Source organism: Urocampus carinirostris, chromosome 6, assembly GCF_059441175.1.
Source record: "Urocampus carinirostris isolate Australia breed hairy pipefish chromosome 6, RoL_Ucar_1.0, whole genome shotgun sequence".
Lineage (NCBI taxonomy): Eukaryota > Metazoa > Chordata > Actinopteri > Syngnathiformes > Syngnathidae > Urocampus > Urocampus carinirostris.
Window position 1 is genome coordinate 13,415,104 of NC_142354.1, and position 20,686 is coordinate 13,435,789.

The following is a 20,686-nucleotide window of genomic DNA, read 5'->3' on the forward strand; positions in this document are numbered from 1 at the left end:
CTATCTGCAGTGTGTTCTATAAAAGATGTATTTTTCATTGTACCCATTTTTCTCCCGTTTATTATCACTTCCCACATAATTGAAACAACTTCATAAGACAAATAAACATGACTTGACTTTATCTTAAATTTAAGAAAAAAATGATAATTATCCGTTCATTCGACTTATCGTTTCAACATACTAGTCCGCTATTGAAATAATCGTTAGGCCTTTATCCTTAATGGTAAAGGGGTCTGGAAAAGAAAAGAGTTGCAGGGGTGACTGTCGCCAATGTCAGATTGACGTTCAGTTCGGTTATAATTGCAGACACCATTCATATAATTTCCCCTCCTACACATGGGCGCTCCACGGCGTTTCAGAAATGTGTCACGCGCAACCTACAGGTGGACCTCTTTATACAAGATTCATCTGTTGCAGAATCGTGCTTATAGCAGTGTCTGAAAAAACGTCTGCCCGGACGGCCGGGGCGTGCATCTTTTACGTCGGGCGTTCAACTTACACAACGTCTCCGCCCGTGTGGCCGACAACTTAAAAAAAAAAAAAACCCCGACAGATTTTTTTACCAAATCAAACGTTTGCTTTATTCCGATTTCGAAATCTTCTTTTGGTTTGGAAATTTCTCAATTTCGGTTCGTTAGGCAATTTGCATACGCTGCAGCCAATCAGAAGCCTGCATCGAATAACGTGCTTCCGGACTTCCCCGAGCGTTATAAGGTTGCGTATTTGCATATCATTTTCTAAAGTAGACGCACAGAGAACACAAGACAAATCGATAAGTGGTTAGGAATCAAGCCAAAACCTCAGCCTCAGAAGAAATATTCAAAAGAAGCTAACAAAATTGATGAGGCTACAAAATGTAAACGTACATTAAAAGCATCATGGCAAGAGGAGTTCACGTGGCTTGTAGCAGACGACGCACGGCAAACGTTGCTTGAATGAAGATGAGTAAATACAGGTACATACTGATGGCAGATGGAAAACGGCAATGTCATATATATGCCATGAATGTTATAAGTAGATTTATAATAAACCTAACTTTAAATAGTTGTTCTGTTATATATTCTGATTATCAATCCTTAATACTTGGCAACAATCTCAAGCATTTACTAGCACTTCACCCTAACCTCAAGCACCTTTCAAGTCTTGAAAATACAACATTAAATTTCAATTGATTTTGAGTTCCAATGTAACTTAAATTCATTTAGTGCCATGATGTATAGTAGTTTCCAGAAGCATTGTCCCTGAGTGGCAAAACGTAAAAATATTTTTTGTTTTATTTGTAAAGAATATTACAAAGTGTTTGGCCTAGCTCAATGCAATGCAAAATCACCATTACATAGCAGGAGTGGCTTTGCTCAGATCTTGGTCCGCACATCGAGAAAGCCCCCACTTCCTTGTGTTGCTTCCTGGATCCAGCAAATGATAGTGTGTAGGCGGCCCATAAGGCGAGTAAGCGGAGTGAAGCTGTGTGGTGAGACAAGCAAACATATAAGTACAGACAGTTAAAAGCTTTTTTTTTCTAATGAAAAAATGTCCCATGCTTATAGCTACAGCACAACATTTTCTGTAGGTTTGAGAAAATGAGTCAAAATGGCAAAAAAAAAATGGCTGTCAAGAGACACCTGGCATTGAATGAGTTAAGTGATATTTTACAGCACACATTTCTAATATTTTTGCCTGGAGTAGTTTGCATGTATGCAAACTAGACGAGCCGATGGTGTCTGTAAGCAGTCACGAGCGTCTCTCATATCCCAAAATTCTCTTATAATAAAATACTACTTTATGTTAAAAATCACCATCCGATACGAAAGTTGCCACCTGGTCACGATATGCGCGTAACAATAGGAAGGTTTGGAAATGAAAATGAGTGTCACAGCATGGGACCAAGGGCGGAGGGAGAGTGGTGTGCCTTAGTTGTTGGAGCGGCCCCGTTGCCGGGGGTGACGCCAGCCACCGGAGACAGCGCTGTAAGTACACAGCCTGTTGGGATTTACGTCGCCATAACAACTTCTCCGCTATTTTGCATTCGTTTAGGAGCAACTTTATGAGTGTGTGCGGGGAAAAGTTATGGATGGACAAACACGGTAATTACGTGTCTTGTTACTTTGCTGGTTTGTGAATTGGAGATATTATCCAAAGAGTGTTTAAGTAGAGTCCCTCTCTGCTGGAGTGCTATGTTAGGAGTTGTTCTGGTGCAGTGTTCTCTTCATAATTAGTGCGGAAGCAATTTCCAAGTTCGGGTAAAGAGATATTTTTGATTTGGGGTGGGCAAAACAGCAGAAATATGTACAGACACTCCCCTACTTATGACCATTCGACTTACGTAAAACGGTAGATACAAGCATTTTTTTCGGGATGTATAAAAAATATCCGGACATTGCTGTAAGTTAGATTTTGTATTGTTTGCACCTTTTTACAGGACATTACTGTAGTGCTTCTTTCCGGCACTACCGGCGTGTGGTGGCTTTGTGAGAGGTCACCCAACATCCACCCCAAAGAAGTAATCCGGCTTCTGTTTCCGAGTTCATGTGTAAACATTTTATACTGTATCTCCAGCGCACTAAGAACTTTGAGATTTTTATTGTTTAATATCTCGTGCATCCATTCAATATGGTTGGTGTAAAGCACAGGTGTCAAACAGGCGGCCCGCGGGCCAGATCAGACCCGCTAAGCGATTGAATCCGGCCCGCCAGACAACACTCAGAGAAGCGCAAGAGAAAAACAAGCTGCAGGTTGAAATAGGTCAACTTGATCTTGCCAAAGCCAGGTTCCTCTCACAAAGACACTATACTTGTATTTATTTCTCTCTCTCTCTCTCTCTCTCTCTCTCTCTCTCTCTCTCTCTCTCTTCCACCACTTTTCACCCACTCTCTGTCTCTTTCACTCTCTGTGTCTCTCTTTGTCTCTTGCTTTGTTCCTCTTTGTCTCTTTCTCTCTCTGTGTCTTTTTAACTTCTTTCGCTCTAACTTCTTTTTTTACTTTTCACTTTCTCTCTTCCTACCTTTCGTGCTTTCTATTTCTCTTTGGATTTCTTTCTTCCTCTCCCTTTCTCTTTTGTTTCTCTCTCTCTCTCTCTCTCTCTCTCTCTCTCTCTCTCTCTCTCTTTCTCTCTCTCTTTTTTTCTTTCTTTGCCCCACCCTCTCTCCTTTTCCCTCCCTCTTTCTCTTTAATCTACTAGTCTGGCCCCTGAGAGAATGTTTGTTCTACCGTGTGGCCCCCGAGTTAAAATGAGTTTGACACCCCTGGTGTAAAGAAGAGGCGAGCTGTTTCTTATGAAATGAAAGTGGAATAAGAAAGCTTGATGCGGTTGAGAAAATGGTCGGAACACTTTTTTTTCGGGGACCTTTTGAAAGGAAAGTAAAAGTAAGTTTAACCTCACTTTATTTATCTTTATAGAGTATATTATTTTCTGAAATGTTTATGTTTTAGTACAAAACAATACAGGATACTTATACAAGCCTTAAACATACTTATATTAACCTTAAACATACAAAATATAGCACTGAAGCAACTTACGAACGAATTCAACTTAAGAACGATCGTCCAAAATCTTGTTCGTAAGTTGAGCAACGTCTGCACTCTGCATTTTTTTGTATGCTATTATTACTTGTACATTTGTCGTCCAGAAATTATGCTAGCTTACACGCAGTAAGTTTCAAATTGTTTTCCAGTTTTTGTTTTTTTACTCTTTAAAATTTGTGTTCTTTAGAAAAGTTTGGCTTTCTGTGAATTTATTCTGCTCATTTAATATTTTATTGTTTGAAGAAAAATCTAGTCTTTTAGGACATTCAGGGCTGTTGACGGTTACACCACTAAACACTAACCTACAAATTCTATTTAAATAGGCTGGAGTTATTGTAATTTTTAAGGAAAGTTTGGAAATGAAAATGGAATACATGGTGGTACCGGAACCGATTCGGATGCACAAATGGATGCACGAGATATGAAACAATAAAAATGTTCTTAGCGCGCTGGAGATACTGTATAGAATGTTTACACACAAACTAGGAAGAGGAAGCAGATTTCTTCTTCTGGGTGGATGCTGGGTGACCTCTCACAGCGCCACCACACGCCGGTAGTGGCGGAAAGACGCACTACAGTACTGTCCTTTACTCGGAAAAAGGTGCACACAATACAATATCTAACTTACAGCAATGTCCGGATATTTTTTGACATCCCGAAGAAAATGTTCGTATCTACCGTTTTACGTAAGACGAATGGTCGTAAGTAGTATCATTTCAATGGCACAGTACCGAAAACATATTAGCACCAGCAAACTGTCAAAAGTTTTTACGTGAACACTGGCTATTACGCAGTTCACTTTTTACCGTCTCGCCTTTTCACTGATTTTCTTTGTGTCCTGAATACTGATTGGAGAAACAGTCTTTGCTAACATTTTACATTGATGATTCAAATATTGTCACATTGTTAATGCAATAGTTATTTGTAAAAACAAAAACAAACAAAAAAAATCTTAACCGAAAACTTTTGCTAAATAATTGCTTGAGTTTGAGGTTTTTGAGTTTTTCCTTGCCCTCATGTAGGTTTTAGATCAGGGGATAGTGTCATAATAGTCAGTGGTTTGGAATAATCTGCGGTCTGTGCAGCCCTTTGAGACTCTGTGTGATTTAGGGCTATACAAATAAACATGAACAAACTTGACTTGACTTGAGCTTGTAAAAAGGGTTTGTTCTTTGGTTTCAGTGTAAAATAGTATTAATTAATCATTATAAATTTCCGGCTATCACGGCTTCTTTTTAGAACGTAGCGCGCCTGAATAAACGAAGGTTGACTATAAAAGACAATGTGCTGTTAAAAGAACAGGTAGCCTTCAGGAGTTTGATAGGAATACAAAAGACACACATTCCTCAGTGGAACGTATAAAACCATCCCAAGCCGTATCCAAAAACGCTTTAAGGTATAAAATATCACAAGCAGATGAGATAAACCGATCGAATGTTGCCGCTATATTGTAAACAAAAAACCCCCAACAACCTATAAACACAGTTTAAAGAAAAAGCCAAGAATAATTCAATTTCCTAATGGCATTCTTAGGTGCAAGGTCCAGACACAAGCACTTATGCGTGTTATTAAACATTTACAGTTTCGTGAACAAGCAGCTTTGTATAAAGAAGAGGGTTTCATTAGGATAGAACACAGAATCCGAACTGTTAAATGACCACAAATAGGAGGTCACGTATTGTCTTTGGAGTGCTGTTGCCGGTTAAATTTCCTGCCGGGACGGAGAACGGCCTCGGGGCAGCTGTGTGCTGTTTTTCTGGACACAGAACTGGTATTTGTTTTCTCGGGAGGAATAATTCACTGGAAGCGGTTAGAGGAAAGAGAAAGGAGTGGGATCTGTGCGCCCCCCCCCCACTCCTTCATTTCGTATAAGCGTGGATTTAGTCAAAATTATTTTAGATTCCACGGTTTTATTGCTTTCAGTGGGGCTGTGCGATACACTCGGATGATGTTTTGCGAGATTCAACAGCAAATGGAAAGTATACGTGTTTGAAAACACAAAATGATGTGTAAAAATACTTCTCGAACATATTATGCAATATTATTTTGTTGTTGAGTTATTGTTTTTGATCTGTTTTTTTATTTTAATGTTCAAATACAGTTTTCATTCATTCAAAGAATATGTTAATCAGTCCACAGCTTTTCAGGCATTTTGTTTTAAAGAACCTCAGCAAAAGAGTACACAATTGGTAAAATATAGTACTAATTTATAGTAAGATTACAAAACAAAATAACTCATCAGATTCTTAGCACAGCTAACCAAGGTGCAGTGTTGTTGATTATATATTTTCCGTCTATCGTCCGTATGGCGCAAAAGCTTTCATCTGCAGCCACGGCGATACCGCATATGCTCGAACCAGCTGCTGCACACCGAAGGCAGCCCACTTTTCCACCGATCTAACACCTGGTTAGCAAAGTCTGGCCGCGGGCCTGGACTCCGCTGGAGATTAGCGGCTAATGCTGACGCGGTCAAGACTCGAACGAGGGGGGATGGAGAAGGTGGCTGAGAAGGGGCGGGCAGGAGGATTTCTGTAATTAGTATAGATCTGAAAAGCAACTAATCGGATTGAAGGAAACAAACTGGATTGGGCTTCCATGGAAGGCCTGAGATGTGAGGATAAAGCCTGGACGGGCTAAGAAAGTGGAGCCAGGCGCTACATGTGCCGTTCGCACGCATGCCTGACTTTTCAGGCTAGCGGTTTGTTGCCTTACAGAGGAAAAGGGGTTTTGTCTGCTCCATTTGTGATGGGGAGATCCTCATTAGTAAGCTTCGTTAAGTAATTAGTTGAGCCTTTGTGGAGTTTTATGGAGGGACCCTGCCAAGTCTTCTAAACGTTTTGCTCATTTTGCTGTTATGATTGAATCCACTGACACCACTTCTATTAAAAAAAATGTTTTACTGTTGAAACACTGATATACTGAAGATACGGAGGGTTTCAAATCAGAAAAATTTACTGATTTGTAAAATCAGATTTCGATTATTTTAACCTATTTCGGGCAGAAACACATTGGAACTTATCTAGCACTAGCTCCAAGAGCGCTAAATGGTTACGTCATCTGTTTTTGTTTTGGAACGAGGTAGCTTACTTTTTTTTTTTTAAGTAAAAATGTTCATTTTAAACAACAAAAATGTCGGAGAATTAATAACTACTACTACTAATATTATAACTTAAGGGGCTGTAGTGAATTCATAATCCCAAAGGTGAGAACCACCAGGAAAAGTATGTGTTTGTCTGTGTGTGGAGTCAAGCTTTGGAACGCTTTGCAAGACGAGATCAAACGGTGTCCAACTATTCACTTTTTCAGGTTGAGATACAAAGTAACATTCCTGGCGGAATACTGAGATGATGAGGGTGGGTATATGAGTGGTGCGGGAGATTGGGAATAGTGCGTCTAGTTAACTTTGTGTTATTGTTGCTATTCTTATATCATAACTGTTATTATTAATATCATTACAATTGTTGTTATATAATTGGTGGATTTGGTGGGGAAGATGAAGGGGTAGGTAATACAAGCATTTACTTCTTACTACCCCTTTTCGAACATAATATGTAACATCATTTGTTGTTGAGTTATTGTTTTTGTTCTGTTTTTATTTTGATGTTTGAATACATTTTTCATTCATTCATTCATTCATTCATTCATTCACTATCTGTTGGACGATACCAATCCATTCCGGAATTTAAAACGGCAAAACCATGTGTCCGAAATAAACAGAATTCCCGTCCTTTGCTCAATGCAGCATTTTTCCCCTTGTTATTTTGTTTGTTTTATTGGCTTTCATTGTGTTTGGTTTGGTAATCCTGGGTTTATGTGGATGCCATTGATGTAAGATAAATTTTAGATACGAATGCTAATGCTAGCATTGTGGAGACAGCCGTTAGCTGCTAATGCTATTGTCTTTGCACTGATGCCTAATGCTACCATGAAAAACGAGATAAAAATGATTGATTATGAAATGACGGTATTATTTCATTTTTCCTTTTCGGGTCAAACCTGGACAAAATATAGCGGCAGTTACTTAAGTCATTAATGGGTTGATAATCAATTACCGTTTTTTCCGCACTATAAGGCGCACCTAAAAGTCTTAATTTTTTTCAAAAGCTGACCATGCGCCTTATAACACAGTGCGCCTTATATATGGCTCAATATTAAATTCGCAAGGTCTCGCAACTTACTCAACAGCCGCCGACTAGATTCTCCCCCGAGCGCGAAGTCGTCCGCGGTGTATGCTGGGATTTATATACCGGCGTTTCATTGGCTAACCAATGTGTCAATTATCATTTGAATCGATCACTATTGGCTGAAGTTATTCAGAGCCTCGGATTGGCTAGATGCCCAAAACAAACCCTCCAATCGGCCGAGTTTAACAATGGCGTAGCAAGTCCGCGGTGTATGCTGGGATTTATATACCGGCGTTTCATTGGCTAACCAATGTGTCAATCATCATTTGAATCGATCACTATTGGCTGAAGTTATTCGGAGCCAAAACAAACCCTCCAATCGGCCGAGTTTAACAATGGCGTAGCAAGTCCGCGGTGTATGCTGGGATTTATATACCGGCGTTTCATTGGCTAACCAATGTGTGAATCATCATTTGAATCGATCACTATTGGCTGAAGTTATTCGGAGCCTCGGATTGGCTAGATGCCCAAAACAAACCCTCCAATCGGCCGAGTTTAACAATGGCGTAGCAAGTCCGCGGTGTATGCTGGGATTTATATACCGGCGTTTCATTGGCTAACCAATGTGTCAGTCATCATTTGAATCGATCACTATTGACTGAAGTTATTCGGAGCCTCGGATTGGATAGATGGCCAAACCAAACCCTGCAATTGGCCGAAAAAGATGTGTCAATCATCAGTTAAATCGATCGCTATTGGCTGAAATTATTCAGAGCCTCCAATAGGCTAGATGACCAAAACAAATCTTGCAATTGGCCGAGTTTAGCAATGGCGTAGCAAGCTTAGCAAGCTTGCTAAAGTACACCATAAAGAAACATGTTTTATTAGTCTGTATCTGCAAATAATTTACTCTCCTGGATTTACTTCACTCACGGTTGTAAGAAGACCATGATTGCGTATCATTATTGAACGTGAGAACTTAGGTGAGTTATGCGGCTTTATATTTTCCCGGTATCTTGTTTTAGAATGATCTTGATGTTGCTGTGATGAGTTGAGTGAATTAAACTCAATTCCAAGTGTTTATTGTCATATGCACAGTAAAGATGCGAGCGAAAAAGAAAATAGAAACTTAGAAATGTTTGGGGTTTCTTGAATCCCAAGACTTTAACCTTCCGAATGATATTTGAAATGATGCATTTGAGTGACATCGTACGGACACCGCATCCGCACGTGTCTACGACACGTATTTGCTTCTTTGCAAGCTTTGGGAATATTAAGGGGGTAATCAGTTTGACTGAATCATCTGACTGTTTTGTCGACGTTCCCATTGTAGCGCCTTACTATCCGGTGCGCCTTATCTATGGAAGATATAGGACCAAAAACTATTTTTTGGGGGTGCGCCCTATAACCCGGTGCGCCCTATAGTGCGGAAAATACGGTAGTTATCGACTAATCGATAATTCGCAGTAGTGAACCAAAGAGTATGTAAGTTACCTTCGTTGGCGCCAAATGAGTATGTTGCTTGTGGGGGTAGCACGGGAGCCCTAGTTCCTCTAAGGACCCATCTGTTTTGTACTCTTTGTCCTGTTAATTAATGAAATCAGAGGGGCTGCCTGCTGGGACAGCCCCACTTGCACCGCTATGCCGGACAGGCCCACTTTCTCAAGAGCCGACTGCGTTTTTCCAAACGAATGCTTTCTTCCTCTCCATCCACTCCCCCGTCTTTATTTTACCCGTTACGGCACCGGATGGTAGTCGTGTTTTTAGTATGATTTTAGTTTCAGGCGCTATAAAATAAACTGTTTGTTTTTCATTGATGGTGAGCGCACCAGGCCATGTGAGGTGACTACGGGTGGTATACTTGTGCTGAAAATGAGGCTAGTAAAAAGAGAAGAAGGAAATTGCCGTCACTTTGTTGCATAGTTGGCGCACAGGTTGAGTGTTATGAAGCAGGGTGTTAGTCAGAGCATTACCAGAACACTCAGTTATAGCTCTTTTGAAGAATACCTTTCTTCTCACAGTGTACATTCTTACTAGTTGACTGTTAGCGGTCGGGGCACTTCTTAAATGTCAAGCCTTTCTCTGTTCGAAAGAGCCGTTTCCTAGTGTTGCAAACGGTGACCTGGCTAAGCCGTTTTGCTTTACTGGCTTGTCTGTCTTCCTCAAGGCTAATTCAGCAGTCTTGGTTTTTCATTTATTATAGCCTTGCTCAGAGTACAGCCAGTTGTAGAAATTACATGCTAGATGCATTCTGTTTTCTCGCTGGAGTGGAATGATTTTTTAACAGCATTGCTTGAATGTAGTAGTCACAGTAGTGCTACAATAAGGTGCATTAGGCCTAACTTAGTCATTGTTGGTAGACATTTGTATAGAAGGGATTTATTGTCATAGAGTGATTCAAGTTATTCTTTTTTTAACTCATTCGGGGCCGTTCTGGTTACAGTTGGTAGTTTCACATGCAGGCAATTCAATTGGAGACGGAATACTGCCAGTATTTTGATTATGTAAAGCCATATAAACGGGCACAATGACCCGATTACGGTCTTGGTCCGACTGCCATACCAAAGCATTCTGATTTCAACGGTTATGTAGCCCTTTCATTCTATATCTACTAATGCCTGTTTACCCATTTGAGTGATCTGATTGCTTGTGCGCATGTTGTTTGCATGAAGTTTCCCTTGCCTGGGATATTTTTATGCCCCCAAAGCACTGTGGGGCTTATAGTACATGGAAGAATGATACATGCAAACTTCAGTTTACAAGCTTAAAAGCCTCATATATATTGGTTGATTTATCTAGGATATTTCAGTTTTGTTTTTTCCGAGGGTGAACATGCTACAGTTGTATCCGTCCATACATAGTGTAATTCTATGCTTTTGGCTGGCCACATTGGAGCAGATCTTGTAAAAACAGAGACAGAAATAGAGCTCTCTTTTCTAGCAAACAAACACAGAACCTTATTGATTTTGGTGAGTGTCCTAAATGAAATCATCCTTTCTTTAATATCATAAGCTAAAACCAGCTCCGTGGCCTAGATATCAGCTCGGTAACCAAGATGGTAGGGCGCCCGCTCCGAGGCTGGGAGGTCGCTGGTTCAAGCCTCGGCCGAGTCATACCTAAGACTTACAACATTGGTACTCATTGCCTCCCTGCTTGGCGCTTGGCATTAAGGGTTGGAATTGGGGGGGTTTGGTCACCAAATGGCTCTAAAATGGCGGCGCCCTGTTTGGCTGCGGCTGCATTGGTTCGCTACAGTTTAACTGTACGGGTCAGGTGTATCGACATTTCGTTCTGTGGGCATGGTTAAAAAGAATGACAATAAAAGTACATTCTTCTTCTTCTAAATGCGTAAACAATGTATATTTGCATAATTACGTCACTCCCACTTCACCATTGTTATTAGAATACTCGAAAAGACTATGTATACTGGGTTACTTGTTTGTCTCTAGGCATGTAAACGATTCATTCGGATTGCTCCAGAAATCCAATATTCCGTTGCCAATCGCATGCCTGCATGTAAATGTAACCAGTGAAATGGAATTTTGACATACATAACCGACATTGGTAAAGAATGTCATTCATTTTGTTTTGCATGATTTTATTGAAAGACGTGCTCCAAATAAGAGTGTGTAACAAGGCCTTCATATTACAAAGATAACATCAATGCTTGAATCCAATGAAAATATCTTTGTGGTTATTTCTCAATAACACAGCCTATTTATTATGCTATTCAGAGGATCTATTGTGTTACACCTAAGAGCCTTATGTGAGCTTTTGATCCATATTCTGTAGTTACGTATTTGGCTCGTTTCTTTGTCAAAACTCTCAAAGATTGATTGAGATTTTTATTTTTTCCACCGGTAGCAGTCGAATTATCGGAAATACTGTATGTCCTTCCATCCATGTTTTGCGCTGCTTATCCTCACTGCTAAATTAAAACCTAAAGATAAACAAGGAGCGGGTCGAAGTCTATAAAGATCAAGTGAGAAATCCTTTGTTGAACATGAGGTCGAAAGCGTACTATTGTCATGAACTGGAACAGGATGAGGACCCAAATGCGTGACGTTTCTCACACAAGCCTTATATTTTACGGGAAATGGGGAGTCATGCACGTGAGCAGCAGTCTGGTGTGGAATAATAGGAAGCCAGAGGCCAACGAGATCGATACCAACTGCCCGAGCAGATATCGGACATATGGGGTAGATACCGAACGGGACGGGACGGACAGGATTGATATTAAAACAGGATATCGAAAATAAACAGGGCAAACTATAATTGTTCTGGCCTGGTAACATTTCTCAATCAGAAAATTTACCTCAACTCTATTTATGATCAGATTACTTTGCCTTAAATTTTCACTGATAACCTTCAATGTACAGTGAACCCTCGCTATAACGCTGTTCACTTTTCACGGTCTCGCTACGTCACGTATTTGCATCATGCACTGTGTTCTGCATTCTGATTGGCTAAAGATTCTCTATCCTTCTTTTGTACCCGTGCATCAATAACGTTTCATATGTACATGTATGTGAAACAGCTTGTTAAATTTAGATTCATATGTGAAAATTTTATTGCAATTTTAAGTTTCTCTGAAACTCATAATGTGGAATAAACGTTCTGCACGGACAAAAGTATTTAATTGTATCGTTCAGTCGTACGTCTGTATACAAGCACCTCCAAACACGAGACTATCGATGCAAGAGATTTATTTGTAACAAAAATCTTGCGTATCATACGACAGAAAATCCAAGATACGAGTATTCCCAAAGGCTACCACTGGTCATGCTACAGCTTTAGGTAGAAACAAATCTCCTTGGATACGTTTGCCTTCAAAAGACCTTTAGAAAGTAAAAGTGTACAGCTAAAAGGGCAAAATCAAGTGATGAATCAAAACTGAAAGTTATAGGAATTTTTATTTTAGTCCTGGAAAACCCACGGGCCATAATTTTCCCAAGAAGAAAAGGGTGCTTAGGTTCTCCGGAGTTAAGTGTACAGTAAGTGCTTACCATAATTCATATAGGTGCTTGAACTTAAAAATGCTTGAATCTTAATGTTGTGGTTTTAAGGGTTGAAAAGTGCTTGAACATTGAGTGAAGTACTTGTAAATGCTTCAAATTGTGATTATGTTTCTCAACAAGTCTGCTTTTAAAGTATGCTGACATTGCTCTCCGGTGTTTTGCTTTGCCATTGCATTTCTTCTTCATGATTAACTGCTGCTGGCATTCGTTTGTATGGCAGTGTCCTATGAAGCTTCATGTGTTGCGCCCAAAAGAACAGGTGCGTGCTACACCTCATCAGGGCACTATGAAATGCGTGTCAGTGCAAGGAAGACATATCAATTATGGACATTTATTATAGGCCATGCAAAAAAGTAAGGTAGTGTTTCCCAGTGGTAAAATGTAATGGGAAAAACTTCCTGCTCCTGAAAGTCATTTTTACGCAACACCTATATAAGGAGAGATTGGTTTGAAAAACAAACATATTCGAAATTAACTCAAGATCTAAAAAGTCATGTCTTGATGAATGCACTCACAAGATTAAATAAAACGCTTATGTAAATCGCAGATCGCGTCTGGAAATTGACTGAGGCCGCGTCAGAAGGGAAAGCTAACAGCTAGGCCAACAACTCTTAAGCCACTACTACCGAACATGGCCAGCCAATAACGCCAGATCCATTACCAATTACGACTTGGAGCCACAACTCATGGAAAACCACTACTTGTGTGACTCTTGTATTTTAATTATCACAAATACCTTGCAGAAGGTCGCAATTACCCATCGCTAGCGTGTAGCCAGCCATCCGCTCTCTAAATTGCTTTCCTACACTGAAAGTTGTAGCCCACCATTTTCGTTGTACTTTGACAATAAACACAATTTCTTCAACTGAAATACTGTTTTTATTTGTAGATCTATAGTGGTTATTTTGTTACAGTCGTATGCTATCAGTCTCGAGTTAAGTTTGCATGTCACTATGTTTAAGTTCTCCACCCAAAAAAAACGACAGAAATGCACTTTTCTTTTAAAATCTAAAATCCCATCAAAACTGCAATACAGGTCTGAAAAATCACAATTGTTTTTTTTTTCCAAAATCGTGCAGCTCTAAATCACACCAGATTTCTTTTATTGTAATGGAGCAAAAATCGGCTTTGAAACTCCTGAAAAAGTGCCCAAATTCTGCTATGCAAAAGGTGCACTAACCCTGTATCAAGTGCAGTCCATTCTCAAGGTTTCTTCATTTTCCCCGTTTTGAGGTTTTTGAGTTTTTCCTTGTCCTCAAGTAGGCTTTAGATCAGGGGATGATGTCATAATAGTCTGTAGTCTGCAATAATCTGTGGTCTATGCAGTCCTTTGAGACTGTCCCTTCTCAAGGTTTCTTCATTTTCCTCATGTTGAGGTTTTTGAGTTTTTCCTTGCCCTCATGTAGGTTTTAGTTCAGGGGATGGTGTCATAATAGTCTGTAGTTTGCAATAATCTGTGGTCTGTGCAGACCTTTTAGACTCTTTGTGATTAAGGGCCAAACAAATAAACATGACTGGACATGTTATATTTTACTATAGATAGATACTTTATTCATCCTGGAGGGAAATTCACATTCACATGTTTGTGCTCTGTAAAGCCCTTTGAGACCTTTTGTGATAAAGGGCTATACAAATAAAAATGGCTTGACTTGACTATCCCTGTAACGTGTAAACAACAGTGGCATGATTGCTCTGTCACTCCACCCGCAAAAAATAAAGGTTTCACCTAACACGGGTTCCCTTTGGAAAGTAACCCCTGCGACAAACAATTGACTGTATTGAGCAAGACAAGGAGCCGGCTGACATCTATAATCTTAAAACTGGCTATGCTCTGTTGAACATGAGATCGAAATCTTATACGGACTCCCAATGCGATCACTTCCTGTTGGCGCTATCTCGCTTCACCGCGACCTTGGCGTACCATTGCCGGGCCTCTACCAGCTGGAGGTGACACCACGCTTCTCGAAGCTGCAAAGTCGTCGGGCAATCCCTCCCAAGGGCACCGCCGCCTCATGTTAGCTACTGTTCGGCGCTCTCCAAGTGGCCGCAAAGACACTTAAAGGTCCTCTAAGGGTATTTTCATTTCAAGTGTTGGCATCAGGAGCCAGGAATTATCACAGAAACATGGCGTGAATATTACTCGTTGCGGTACGACGCTTGCTCGAGGAGTGCACGTTGTTTGACGGTTTGATAGGCTGCTTTCGGATGCCGATAGAAATTGTACGCCTGTGTGAGACGCGAGGGGTTTCTCTTCACACATCCAATTATCAGAACAAAGATGGAAGCCTAAGACCTTAATACACTAGAAGGTTCCGCGACCTAAAAAAAAAACACAAAATCATGTCTCGTCGGCTTGAGTGAGAATAACAGCAGATTCCGCGCAAATTTGAAATGCCAGGCCGGGCTTTGCATATTTCGCATTATTACATGCCGGCTCATTGAAAACTCATTTGCTTCTAATTTTATCTCTAACCTTGACCAGTGCTCAGACATTCCATGGGGGCAAAATATGGATACATCAAATCTTGTTAATCCTTAATGGTGGTTGTCTGGATTTGTCAGTGCGTGCAATCCTTCTGAAAATCCTAACGTTACTTTCGGGGGGGGTCAAGATGAATTTCTTCGTCGATGCACTTGTGAGAGTAATACAAACAATAAAGCCGACTTGTTCTTGCTCCGATGTGTGTTCCGTTCACCACAGAAATGTTTTTGGATGTTGGCGGGCTTTCCATGCATCAATAAGGGTCCTACTGTGCATACATACTCAAGCATTAGCATATCTTCTATTTCTGGACATGTTGTCCTTCATATGCGCTCAGTGACTGAACAAAAGCATGTTTCTTGGAAAAGTGATCACCCTTAGAGGATAAATTCTATTTCTTATTCATTGAATACAAGGCTAAATGTACATTTGATTAGTTTGTAAACAGGCTGTATTTCTTTGCAACACAATTCCCACATTGACAGTTTTTAATGGGCTACAGTGATGTTCAGGGTCTCAGATGTGTAACAGATACAAAAAATAATACTATACGATTTGTAGCAGATTTAAAAAAAAAAACAAAAAAAATGTACACAATATACAGTATGTTTATGCTAAATATAGTACATTTTAATTTTGTTATTATTTAGATTATTTATTTTGTTTATTGTTTTGAATGATTATGAAGCCGGGCAGCACGGCGGCGCAGTGGTTAGCGCGTGTGCGGCACAGTTCTGAGGTCGTTGTAACCTCCTGCGTGGGTTCAAATCCAGCTACCGGCCTTACTGTGCGGAGTTTGTATGTTCTCCCCGTGCTTGCGTGGGTTTCCTCCAGGCACTCCGGTTTCCTCCCACATTCAAAAGACATGCATTTCAGGTGTATTGGCCGGTCCAAATTGTCCCTAGGTGTGACTGAGCGAGTGAGTTGTCTGTCCCTGTGTGCCCTGCGATTGGCTGGCAACCAGTTCAGGGTGTCCCCTGCCCACTGCCCGGAGATGGCTGGTATGGGCTCCAGCCCCCCCCGCGACCCTAAGGATAAGTGGTTCAGCTAATGAGATGAGATGAGATTATGAAGCCTTGTTTTCTAAATTGTCAATAAATTAAATCATATCATTACTTAAATTGACGTTTTTGCTAAATCGGGAAACAAAGAGAAGAAATTTAAAAGTTGGTTCTGAATATAATCTTTTCACAATTAGTAAGATTATGGATTGGGTGGTTAACAATATGTGCCTTCAATTAATGCCAATGAGTTATTTCAGTAAGGCATAAGCAACAAATAAAACTCATTCATTCATTAATTATCTGCACTCCCTATTGTCAATAGGGTCGCGGGGGTGCTGGGGCCCATCCTAGCTATTTTTGGGCAGTGGGCAGGGCACACCATGATCTGGTTGCCAGCCAGTCGCAGGGCACACAGAGACAGACAATTGACTCGCTCATCCACACTTAGGGACAATTTGGACTTGTCAATTAACCTGACATGCATGGTTTTGGAATGTGGGAGGAAACCGCAGGTAACCCACGCAAGCACAGGGAGAACATGCAAACTCCACACGGGAAAGTTCGATCTCATGACCTCAGAACTCTGCCGCACATGCTCTAACCACTGCACCGCCGTGCCTCCCTACAATTAGAATTAATTTTGTTAATTTTACGTTTAAACCCATTTAAAATACTATTTTGTTTTTTTTCACTGGAAGATTTTTGTATTAAAACCTACTTAAAATAAGATGTTTGGTTAGTTCATTTTATAGCTTTGTTTAAATAGATTAAAGTATTTTTAGAATTAGTATTCTTATATTCAATCATTTTGAAATAAATCAATTAAAATTGTAATGGTTGCAAAAATCTACTTTTGATATACGAGCCCTATCGCCCTGCCTTAGTATTGTCTGGTTCATGTTAATAATCAGAATGTGTTAAATGATATAATATGTTTTAGTTTAGGTATGCCAGAACAGCAATACCTCCCAAAAAACTGCCTTTTGCCGTTCCCATTTGCAGCAATATGGTATTGGGGCTAATGGATCGCAAATGAGCCTCGAAGCCCGACATAAAGTGCGCTCTGACGGTTCTTGCTCGCAACATTATGCAATCGGGGATAATGGATTGCAGCAACACAAGTATAGGTGACTTTTTGACAGACAGAACCTTTTTTGTTAAACAAAAGGTTTTTTGTGTGTTGGGATATTTTCCTATAGACAACATCTAACGTACCATTTTACTCTTGATCCAAATATGCTTATTTTTGACTCAAGTTTTTTTAGTGCAATGTCACATGATAATAAACATCTAGTAAAGTATCTTGGTCCAAAGTTATTCTTGGTTGCTAATGAAGTGGTCCGCTCCTTATCCCAGCAAAAATGCACTCTACTAGCCCCCTGCTTGCAACAATATGCGATCGGGGATAATGAATTGCGGATAATGGATCGCGGAATATTTGTCTATCCACAAAGTACAAAGCGCGAAGTAATGAGGGATTACAGTATTTAGACTAAGAGTAATTCATTGTAACCAAAGACATTGTGAAAATTCTCAAAGGTACACACAGTTTACTAACAAGTATAAATGCAAATAAACACTCTTAAAAAGTTGTTTCTTGCTACATATGTGACTAAACACAAGCTGTCTTCCCTCATGTCTTTCCTACAGATCGACCCAAAAGTGGCGTTCCCCCGACGTGCTCAGCCCAAGGTGAGTGCGAACTAAAGGCCGAATTTTTTCATGTGTTGTCCGTAATCGCCGGTCTATGATTGGTCAGGATTAGTGTCACATGATGGGGAGGAGGGCCTGCAATCCACTTGACACTATGACCTTGTCACCGTGACAACACCCCACCACCCCCACTGTGACCAATCGGCATCACCCATCCTACACACTGACATAGTGTGCCCTAATTTATACCGTATTTTCCGGACTATAAAGAGCAGCTAAAAACCCCAAATTGGCCAGAAATTTGGAAGTACACCTAATAACCCATTGCGCTTAACACGCAGGAAAATATGGTGAATAAAATTGAAAATGGATACAGTGTTAAACGTCTGCCGTATTGTTTGGGTTTTGCGGGTGGACCTAAGTAAAAGGAAGCGTTAATTGAGACAGGGGTGCTCATATTAAAGATCATATTTTAAACAAAACTAAGAACAAAGTAACAAACAAACAAGGGGTCACAAAACAAATAACATACCCTGAAAAATAAAACCTCACAATATCTAAACCAGAAACGAAGACCAAACCGGAAATGGAGATGCAGTGACCCGACACAGTGTGCTGTCTAAGCTGTCAATGTAAAGACTTGGGATAATTCAGGACAGGTGTGTGGAGATCAAACTCAGGTGTGTCTTTGTGTTGTCTGGGGGAAGATGGCATGACAGATCCTGACAGTATTTGTGAGAATATTGATCATTGGAAAAACTTCGCTGACCATTATCGCAAAACATTGTATGCAATGGGTATCAAACTCGGGCCGCAGCAGTGAGAACACCTACATTGAACTACTAGACCACCAGTGATTCAGACGGTATATGAAAAGGAATTAGATTTTTACTCCTAGTACCAGAGGCAAATGTTAATGAATGGAACAGAAAGTTGTCATGAAAGACATAGATATACTCAAAGTCCGATTCAGCATTAGATTCACCAGAGTTGTTTCACTCCTCATGCTTTTTTTGCGTTAATTTATATTTTTCATGACGGCTCTGTTTCTCCCTTCTCCGACATTCAGTAAAAATAGTGTGATAATGAGATAAAATTAATGCCCTTTCATATGTCATCTGTATCACTAATGGTCTAGTGGTAGGGTTTCTGGGCTCTCATTCCTGTAATCTGGGTTCAATTCATTTTGCATGTTTGGTTATTTTGGTCTGCCACATTGGACAAATCTATACTGTAAGTGTATAAAATGCGCAGCCCTTACTAAAATTGTAATTCCATGCGCTGTAAAGTTCAGTGCGCCTTATAGCAGTGTCTGAAATAATGTCTGCACGGACGGCCGGGGCGTGCATCTTTTACGTCGGGCGTACAACTTACCAAACGTCTCCGCCTAGGTGGCCGACAACTTTTGTGAAAAAAAAAAAAAACAACAACAACAAAACGAAATTTTTTTTTTCAAATCCAACGTTTGGTTTATTCCGATTACGAAATCTTCATTTGGTTTGAAAATTTCGGAATTTTGGTCCGTTTGGCAATTTGCATACTCGGCAGCCAATCAGAAGCCTGCATCGAATAATTTCGTGCTTCCGGACTTTCCCGAGCGTTATAAGGTGCATTTGCATATCATTTTCTAAAGTAGATGCACAGAGAACACGAGAAATATGGATAAGTGGTTAGGACTCAAGCCAAAACCTCAGCCCCAGAAGAAAGATTCAAAAGAAGGCAACAAGATTTATGACGCTACAAAACGTAAACGTACATTAAAAGCATCATGGCAAGAGGAGCTCACGTGGCTTGTAGCAGACGACGCAACGCAAACATTGCATGAATGAATATGAGTAAATACAGATACATACTGATGGCAGATGGAAAACACAGATGTCATAAACATGCAATGAATGTTATAAGTAGATTTACAGTAAAATAAATTTTAAAGAGTTGTTCTGTTATACATTCTGATTATCAAGCCTTAATACTTTGCAACAATGTTGTTCTTTTGCGATTAGTCGTCTTATTGTGTTTCGAGTTGAGAAAAATGGGACAGGCAATGTTTCAGAGTTGTCTGCCCTGGTGTACGGTAACTTTTTTGTCATGCGTTTCAGACACTGCTTATAAATAAAATAAATGAAATGAAATGATCTGCATTTCTATAGCGCTTTTCAAGTCAATGACTTCCCAAAGCACTTTACATTGTGCTCCACATTTCCCAATTGCGGCCGTGATCTGTGCATCCATGTAAGGCGCTCACCTGCTTATCGGGGGTATTGGGGGTTCAGTGTCTTACCCAAGGACACTTCGGCATGTAACACGGACAAGCCGGGATTCGAACTGGGATCCCTTAATCCTAACATGATCGCTCTACCTCCGGAGCTACTGCCGCCTCAAATACCAAAATACTTTTTGGGGCGGTACAATTAGAGTGCGGAACATACGGTATTGACACTTATGGCATGTAAAAACTGAAATCTTTGAGAAACTAAAACAGCGAGAAAAAAAAGTTGAGTCACACGCGGCTAAAAGAATGCTTTTCTCCTTTTCTGTGCTTCTAGCTGGTCACCCGGACAAAGAAGATCTTTGTGGGAGGACTGTCGGTCAACACCACCCTTGAAGACGTCAAGCAATACTTTGAGCAATTTGGAAAGGTAAACCAGAAAGAACTCTTTCAAATTCTTACTATGTGCACTGAACCCCTGCGGTGGATGACATCTGCTTTTTTCCTGCTTCACCTTTTCTCCATGCACAAAAATGGACACTATTTATTTCCCTGCTTTGTTTAGGTATTTGATGCCACAAGTATTAGATCAAATCAATGATCTGTGATTTTTCTTATTATTGTAGGTCAGTGTAGGTTTTTTTCTTTGAATGAAACATGGTGCGAGGTGAACA

The 20,686-nt window shown here is 40.2% G+C and overlaps 1 protein-coding gene across 4 annotated transcripts in view; it reads left to right on the forward strand.

Annotated features, from left to right (window-relative positions):
• Positions 1 to 20,686, forward strand: part of LOC148363866 (RNA-binding protein Musashi homolog 1-like) — a 52,926-nt gene that overhangs the window by 10,309 nt on the left and 21,931 nt on the right. For all 4 annotated transcript variants that reach the window (XM_088337950.1, XM_088337951.1, XM_088337952.1 and 1 more), the window contains exons 5-6: positions 17,801 to 17,842; positions 20,350 to 20,442. In XM_088337950.1, the coding sequence (XP_088194076.1) occupies positions 17,801 to 17,842; positions 20,350 to 20,442 (135 nt within the window). The remainder of the gene's footprint in view (positions 1 to 17,800; positions 17,843 to 20,349; positions 20,443 to 20,686) is intronic.